Source organism: Acomys minous (genome assembly GCF_964271855.1).
Source record: "Acomys minous genome assembly, chromosome: 7".
In the NCBI taxonomy this organism is placed as follows: Eukaryota; Metazoa; Chordata; class Mammalia; order Rodentia; family Muridae; genus Acomys; species Acomys minous.
Window position 1 is genome coordinate 121422178 of NC_140488.1, and position 9179 is coordinate 121431356.

Sequence of the window (9179 nt, forward strand, 5' to 3'; positions counted from 1 at the left end):
CCCTATTCCCCTCCCCTAGGTCCAAAACCAAGGGGGACCTCCTCCCCCACTATACGGTCACAGCCTATCAAGTCTCATTTTGTTAGCCTGCTTATTCGTTCTCTGAGTGCCATGAGGCCTCCCCACCAAGGGGAGGTGGTCAAATATGGAGCACCAGAGTTCATGTCAGAGTCTGTCCTCGCTCTTCACATAACTGTGGAGATCATATTTCTTTCAAGAATCAGAGAGAAGCAGGATATGTAACTCCTCATAGGATTGGCCACTTAGGAAACAGGAAACTGAAGCATAGTTAAGTGCCTTGGTCAAAGTCCAGCAGCTCAGCCCTGGACTGCTGGCAGCTTGAATGCAGAGTATTCCTGAGAAGTATCACATGCCAAATTCGAGGAATATAATGGGGAGGTGTCACACCCACTGGGAACTCAAAGGGAAGCATTTCCTTTCTTTTATGCCTTCCCTCCCTGACCCACCACCCCCATTCTTCTTCCCTCTCCTCACCTCTTTTCTTCTTTGCCTTACCCATTCCTTTTAGTTTTCTTTTTGGTGTCATAGATTAAACTAAGGAACTTGCATGTGTTCCACCACAATGTTACAATTTAGACAGCAGTGCCATTAATTAGCACTCTAGACATTTTATTCCATAATGGAAGGGAAACTTGGTCAAATTTAGAAAACTAGGGAGCAAAATAGAGGCTCCATAGAAGATGGAAGGGATTTCTGGCAGTGTCCATCAGTAAGAGTTCTAGATCAATAAAAACAAACACAGCTCAGCCTTGGAATAAGCTCAGCCTGGGAATAAGCTGGAATGCTTTAAAACTCATTTGCATAATATTTATTAAAATCACAATCAATATAAAGTATCTGGCATGAATAGTCATGGCAACTAACAACTCACCCTGAGGCATGCAGTTTAGTTCAATGGGATCCAGTTGTACTACCACTTGGTGATTCACCTGGCCATTTGGTCCTGCATTTCAAAGATCTAGGTATGACATGGGTACCTATGACTTACCTAGAAGGCTAAATGGATATGATCCCCGTTAAGTGAAGTTCATGTAAAAAATTGGCTGTATTTCTTTTTGTATACATCACTAACCATTTGTTCATGTACACTGAAGATTTTTCACAATTATTTTTCTATTCTTAACACAGTGTTTTAAGAATTATCCTAAACACCTAAAACCTTTGTCCCCTAAATTCTTTCCTCGGGAATAGTGTGAAGAAGTAAGCTATCTAGGCCAAACAGCATGTACATGGTGAAGATAGAAAATTCCACAACAGTTCAGCACACTCTGTTATGTGTCCAAAGTTTCTCCAGACTTTTCCAGATTTTTGCCTTTTGTTTTAAAAATGTCTTTGTCATTTGATAGGTAAAATGACATTTGTTAGTTGTCTTTCTTTGAATCCTAAGATTAAAAAATAGCATATTTTGTGTTTAATTAAACGTTCCAAGTAATTTGGGTGCCAGAAGTTTAACCCAAAATTTGTTAGCATTTACCAATACAGGTATTGAGTTCTGGGCTGAGGCTGTTTTGCTCAGTGGTGGATTGCTTGCCAGGCATGTTCACCCTCAAGCATAGAAAACAGAGTTGCTTTTATTTTTAAAATACAGGTTTTTAAGTAGATGAAATTAAAGCACACTTTTAAAGATAAATGTTGTTTCAAGAATTTGTTTCTCTTCCTTAAGAACTGAAAAGGCTGAGGCTATATCTCAGTTGGTAAAGTTGTTGTCTAGCATGCATGAAGCCCTGGGCTCATTCCCAGCAGCATATAAACTGGATATGGTGGTGCATACCTATAATCCTCCAACCTGGAGACAGAGGCAAGAGGATCAAGTTTAAAGTCAACCTCAGCATGGTAGCACACACCTTTAATCCCAGCACTCAGGAGGCAGAGGCAGGTGGATTGCTGAGTTTGAGGCCAGCCTGGTCTATGTAGCGAATTCTAGGACAGCTGATACTACATAGTGAGACCCTGTCTCAACAACAATAATGATAATGATGGTGATTTTGAAGATGACATCATCCTTAACTACATAGTAAGTTAGAAGACAGTCTGGGCTGAAACCCTGTCTCAAAGAAATAGATAAGAACATTTTTATTTTATTAAGTTTGTTTTTATTTTTTATGTTTATATTCTTAACATCTATAGAGCTTTAGTATTCACTGAGAAATTTACTATTTTTATACTCTACTTAAGTGAAAAATTTAACAGTGCATTCTAATAAATGGCACTGATCTTATTAGTCTAACAAATTCACATATGGTAATAAGAGCAAAGACTAATAGAGAAAAATATACCTTAAAATGAACATTAGTTAGGGAGACATCTTCACAGATATCCTACATATATCACAGTATAGCCTTTACAAATTTTAATTATGGTCTAGTCTAAGAAGGTTTAATTACGTAAGTTTTATTTTGAGGTGCTCCAAAAATGTCTTCCTAGAAATGCTGCTCTAAGAAACAATATTGATGCAATGAGAAGATATATTTATGTTTTAAACAAATTTTGTTAGTTTACAAGTAATACTATTTTATCATCACAAACATTACTTAAAGGTCATTTTTTGTAAGAAAAAGCAAATCAAAATTGAAACTGACAGGCAGGTACAGTGGTGCATACCTGTAATCGCAGCACTCGGGAAGGCAGAGGCAGGAGGAGGATCTCTGTAAGGGCTGCCTGGTCTACAAAGTGAGTCCAGGACATCCAAGGCTTCACAGAGAAACTCTGTCTCTCAAAAAAACAAAAACAAAAACAAAAACAAAAACCACAAAAAACCAAAACCAAAACAAAACAAAAAACCGAACAAACAAACAAAGCAAAAAATGGAAATCAGCACCAGAGAGCTGGGAGTATAGTTTTGTCTTAGAGTGCTTTCCCAATATCTGAGGGTCCTAGATGAGATCCCCAGCTGCACAAAAAATATCCAATATACAATAAAATTGGTACAGGTAACACTAAGTACATAAAGATTACAATCTCTACAAATTTTAGAGAATAACACATTGAGATAAACATTGACTAATGTAAGGTAGATTAGCCATAGGACATAAAAAACAAACACTACATATATGAATCCTAGATTCTAAGTTTTAGGTATGTGAACTTATGTGGGAGTGGGTGTGTATGTAGAGGCCTGGAAACTAGAAAGGGGCACATTAGAGGGAGGGAAATGAAGCTTTAAAGTAGGGAGAGTACTAGAATACCTAATATGAAAATGGAGGGGAGATTATTGAGGGTGTGTGTGTGTGTAGGAGGGGTACATGTCATGGAGATGGAGGAGAGGAGGGGATGGAGTAGGGGTCAAGGAGATGAGGATAGGATCAATCAAAACTATGTATAAAAATATAAGGAAACTTACAGTGTTGTTTATTAACCTGTTAAGTGAAAGACAAAAAAAGGAAAAATGACTCTTAAAAATGTTACAAATTTCTGCTAAAAGCTCATATTAATGAAATAAAACTAATAGACAGAAAGGTGTCTTCTGGAAGCTTCGAGTAGTCAGGAACTGAAGATCTAGATGTTCCCTGGAGAGTTGTTGCTGTCAGGCTCATGTTGACAGCTGGAGGCTGGAATCTAAATGTCTGCTGGCTTCTGCAGCTTTTTCCATCTGAGGCCCTATTTTCTTCAGTCACCATCGTACATAGAAATTCTCTCTGGGACCACTTAGAGGTGTACTTCACCAGATCAAGACCATCTATCATACTTATTCTATTCTATGTTTTGCACTGGGAGACAAGACCAGGATCTTATGCTTTATAGTTAAATACGCTACTTCTCTACTAAATTCCCAAATCCTATTTTTAAAACTTTGAGACTGGGTCTTGCCATGGCACCCAGATTGGTCTTGAACTTCTGATTCTCTTGTCTCAATATCGTAGGTGCTGGGATTATAGGCCTGTGCCACTAAATCCAGTCCCCTAAATACCTTACTATTTGTCTCAATACATATAAAACTTAGTATCAACAGAAGGAACACTATTGTGGAAATAATGCAATTATTTCAGGTTTCTTACCATAAAACATTTTACTGTTAGTCTCTGGAGTAAATTTCTATTCTTTTCTTCTTTTTCCAGTTTCATTTTTGTTTTCCAGACCAGGGATTAGAACTTAGCACTTTACTACTAACTTAGACCTCTAGCCCTTTTTTATTCCACTTTAACTTTGGTCCTATTTTGACTAAGAAAGTGTCTCATGTAGCCCTCTGAAACTTACTAATATAAACCAAGCTCACCTAATTAACAGAGATCTACCTGGCTCTTTATTCCACTCAAAACCAAACCAAACAACTAACCAGACAAACAAACAAAGCCTTTTCAACGAGCTTGCTTTGACTAGCAAGCAATTCATGGGCTGGAGATATAAAACCTTAAGAGGTCTTAGTATTGCCAAGGCATTTTATATCCATAAAAACTATCAAACTTAATTATCACCCCTACTAACCATAGAACAAATATTAATAGCACAGAGGCGATGCACCCTTGTTTATCACTGAAGTTTTATAGTACCACATTTATATTGTCTGTAGTCATAAGGTCTGCTAAAGATGAGTGCAGCTTGATGTAGTGGTGCACAACTCTAAACACAGTGCTCAGAAGGCTGGCAGGAGGCTCTCAAGGGGCCCTGTTTCAAAAAACAAGTCAAAAAAGATAGTGAAAGTATGCCCCTCAAATAACAATTTTAAATATTTAGCACAGTGCAGTTTTAGAGGTTTACAACATTCTACCCCTGAATAATTTTGTTTACCTCTCAAAACATTTGAAAAATAATTTTGTATGGATTACTTGGCAATGGGCAATGAAAATTTTATGTTTGTAATTCTCTTTAATAGAATTTGGCATCTTTGTCCCACTGACATTAGCTAAATGTTTCAACTGCTTTTAAAAAGATGGTTAATTTAAATATCAAGTACTTTATATTTCCTTTACCTTTCAGATGTTCTTATCTTTCCAATCTCCTTTTGATGAGGTGCCTGGAGGGAAATCATTGTAGTCATATGAATATTCCCATGGGGGCTTTTCACCTGACGTTCCCCTCACTTCTTCATCCAGTGCTCTTTGAAGCTCCAATGCAAACAATCTATCTTGTTCTTCTTGTTGATGCTTCTTAAAATACATATTCTCCAAATCAATCATCTTTTGGGTAATAAAGAATTGTCTTTCCTCTTCATCTGAGAAGTATGTAAGAGGCATTTCATGAAGAGTGCCAGACTCACCGGCTTCTTCAGATTCCTGATGCTTTCTTTTAGAAGTATGTTTACGGCTCAAGGGCTGACACATTTTATCTTGTGCCTCAATTGCCTTGTTTCCAATCTCCTTGCTCATGCCTGAGCCAGTGCTCCCACTCCCCGTTTGGGCAGAAGATTGAGCAGCAGTAGCTTGTGATTTAATGTTCTTAATTGGGACATACACTTTTTGTTTGGAACAGCTTGGTTTTGGTGCCTCATCGTCTGAACTGTCCACTTTCACATCATAGTTGTAAGGATATGTATAATGTGGACTTAATGTACCTTGTTCTGGAATCACCGAACCTCCTGACAGAGTAGCTGCTGGTAAATTTCCTTTAGTTTTACTTGCTTGTGCCATAGGGCTCTTCCCATCACTGTCAGTTTTTTCAGATATTTTCTTGCCATCTTGCACACCTTCATACTGCGTTACTGACTCAAACTGAGACCAAAGAGGGGAAATCTTCGGGACATTGTCACAATGTTTTTGTTTTCTCTTTTTTTTTCTTGGTGATGCGCCTGGATCACTTATACTGTACTTTTTAGCTTTTTCCTCCTCCCTTTGTGGTTGTTCGTTCAGTCTGTACTTTTCTGCCCATAACTTTTCCTCCTCCATGTCCTTTGCCAGTAATTGTCTTATGTATTCCTGTGTAGCTCTATTTTGTCTTTCCTCCATGGCCTGGCGCTCAGCCTCCATCCTTAACATCTCCTCTTCATATTCTTTCCTCAATTCCCCAGGATTACTTATCACCAGAACTGGCGAGTTAGGTCTGAAGACCAATGGTAGCAGTTCATCCTCAGTGACCGTTTGTCTACATTCCTCTGGATACTGAGCTTGAATTCTCTCCCACAGTTCCTCATTGATAAAACCGTTTACATGAGTATGGGTCTGAGCCCATGAAATGTCCCAGGTGCGGCAGAACGGGCAGGATAAAAATGCTTTTCGGAGAAGTGCTTTAAAGCATAATTTACACATCGTGTGGTTACAAGGCAGAGTTACGGGCTCAATGAGGAATTCCATACAAAGAAGACAGTGGCAGTCTTCTAAAGACAAGGCGTGGGGTTTAGATAAGGCCATTTTAACAAATTAATAAAGTCCAAGTAAAACCAGTACCGTGATCTGACGCTCCCAACGCTCCGAACGCTCCAAACGCTCCAAACGCTCCAAAAGCTCCGAACGCTCCGAACGCTCCGAACGCTCCGAACGCTCCCTGGTTAGCGGCAACAGTAATGGCGCGCAGAGAGTTTCTCACTTCCGCTATGTGGGACACTTCCGTTACGTGGGATTAATATCCTGTTACGGAAGCCGAAGCTTCAGCTCGCTGGAAACTCCCTTCCCGGGAGAACTTGTGATCAGTCTTCCTACTACCTAACCGTTAGAATGTATCTCGAGGAAACTTGAAAATTGCTTTGTATTGAATACGAGACAGGGTTGACTTCGTAGTCCAGACAAGCCTTGACCTTGTAATTCTTGTATTGTAGCCTCCCAAGTGCTGGGATAATAGGCATGCTGTTACTATACCAAGGCTCTAAATTTGTTTAGTTCTTTCTTCAATATGCAGACTCTGAAGATAGTGTACTACTGGTTTTCCAGAAGTTCTGGTGTCTTGTGCTAGATGGCAATGGACTAAATTCATTTCAAGCACCTTTTTTCCTGAGTGAATTCTTGTTAGCTGAGCTTTATTCACAAGTCACATTGAAACACTGCCTGACCTGACAGCACCCTCCATAGGTGTATTATAATGCATGCTAACTTACAAAAGACTGAGAGTAGCGCCTGTAAAACCCTGTTTCACTGCTCTGGAGCTATGGGTGCTCTTTCGGAGGACCACGGTTTGATCCCTAGCACCCATGTGGCTGCTAGCGATTGTCTAACTCCAGATCCAGCAGATCCGGTGACCGCTTCTGGTCTCCAAGGACAACTGTATGCACATGGTGAATAGACATGCAAAACATTCACACAAAATAATAAATTTTAAAAACCCACTTCAAGCCGGGCGTGGTGGCGCACACCTTTAATCCCAGGATTCAGGAGGCAGAGGCAGGTGGATCACAGTGAGTTCGAGGCTAGTGTGGTCTACAAAGCGAGTCTAGGACAGCCACGGCTACACAGAGAAGCCCTGTCTTGAAAAACCAACCAACCAACCAACCAAACAAACAAACAAAAAATACTTCACTTTCTAATACCAGCTCTTAACAACTTATTTTATCATAAACTCATTTTAAAAAATATCTGTGAGCACATTAAGCAAACTAGGAATTTCTGTAACTTTTAGGAAGGTGGAGGCCATGCTCTGTTTTATAGCAAGAAAAACATTATACAAGAAAAGGTTGGTATAAGTATCAATAATTAGTTTGGTTTCTTTACAAATATATTCTGTTTTAAGTCACATTATGATATGTAATTATGGGTAAATATTGATATTTCAAAACATAAATAAGTGTGCAGTGATCAGATGAGAGCAATTGGTATATAAGCCTCCTCAAAAAGTTATTTTTTCTGTGTTAGGAACATTCAAAATCCCACTTTTGTAGTTACTTCAAAATATGTGTCCTTAATTGCTAACATGCTGTGCTGTGCGACATAAGAGTTATTCTTCCTAGTCCACTCACCATCCTTCTGTCCTCTTCTAAAGCTCTAGTAACCACTATAATTACTTGAATGAGGCCAACTTTTCAACTTCTACATACAAGTGAGAACACACAATATCTATTTTTCCCATGCCTGATTGATTTTGCTTAACATAATGTCCTCTACTTGTATCCATGTGCAAAGAATATAATTTTGTTCTTTTTATGACCAAGTAATATTCCAGTACTCATTACATATCCTTTATCCATTTATCTGGCTGTTGTGAATAAGTCTGCAAAAAATATTCATAAGCAGATATCACTTTTATTTCCTTTGGATATATACCTAGTAGTGGGGCTGCTTGATCATATGGCAGGTCTATTTCTATGTTTTTGAGGAACTTCAATATTTACATAAAGCCTTCACTACTTTCTATTCTAACTAACACAAATTTAAAATGACACTTTACATATAACGGAACTTTGCAACTTTTAAGGGCTGAAAGTCTTTTTAAAAAACAGAGTATAGCTGTTTGCTATTGCTGTTGATATTTTATAAAATATTAACTTATAGTAATGTACTTAACTTTACAAACTGAATAATAATCTTTTAGCACTGTGATTCACTCATTCACTATCTTGTATATGAGAAGAGAAAGATGCAAATAATTAGTTTCAGAGGATGGTCATGGTTAGTTCATAATTCATTTTCTTCCATATTTAAGATATTTTAATCACATTTAAAAATTTAGTGTATGTATGTGTGTCTGTACCACAGTCTGTGTATGGAGAAGATAGAGGACAGACAACATGTGGGAGTCAGCTCTTACCTTTCACCATATGAATCATGAGTCTTGGGGATTAAACTCAGGTCCTTAGGTTTGGTAGTCAACCCCTTTACATACTGAGCCATCTTACTGGCCCATTTTTCTCTATTTTAATAATTTAAGTTTGTTACTATTTCTGCTTGAGGCCAATTGCTTAAAGTTAATTGGTTTTGTTTTGTTTTGTTTTTTGACAGGGTCTCATTATGTAGTTCTGGCTGTCCTGGAACTCACTATGTAGACCTGGCTGGCCTTGAACTCACAGAGGTTTACCTTTCTCTGCCCTCCAAGTATTGGGATTAAAGTTGTGTGATACCACTCCTAGCTCCTCAAGCTAATTTTAATTAAAAATAAGTTTAAAATTATTGCCATTATATGTATGAACATATCGTGGCATGTGGGTGGGGGTCAAAGGGCTTCTTTGTGACTGGAAACAGTTCTCCTTCCACCTTTATGTCAGTTCCAAGGATTGAACTCAGTTTTTCTAGCTTCCATCTTCAGGTAGCAAGTGGTGGTTTTTTTTTTTTTTTTTTTTTTTTTTTTTTAACCAATGAGTCATC

General features: G+C 38.3%; 1 protein-coding gene across 1 annotated transcript; it reads right to left on the minus strand.

Moving 5' to 3' along the window:
• Positions 1-2045: 2045 nt before the first annotated feature.
• Positions 2046-7289, minus strand: LOC311601130 (E3 ubiquitin-protein ligase RNF168-like). The gene is made up of 2 exons (XM_084788534.1): positions 4929-7289; positions 2046-4623 (listed from the first exon to the last, which is right to left on the minus strand). The coding sequence occupies exon 1, from the start codon at positions 6300-6302 to the stop codon at positions 4932-4934; it is 1371 nt and encodes a 456-aa protein (XP_084644660.1). The 5' UTR covers positions 6303-7289; the 3' UTR covers positions 2046-4623; positions 4929-4931.
• Positions 7290-9179: the final 1890 nt, after the last annotated feature.

Bases quoted from the DNA above. Each gene is read 5' to 3' on its own strand.
- LOC311601130 (XM_084788534.1), bottom strand. From the start codon at position 6,302: ATGGCCTTATCTAAACCCCACGCCTTGTCTTTAGAAGACTGCCACTGT.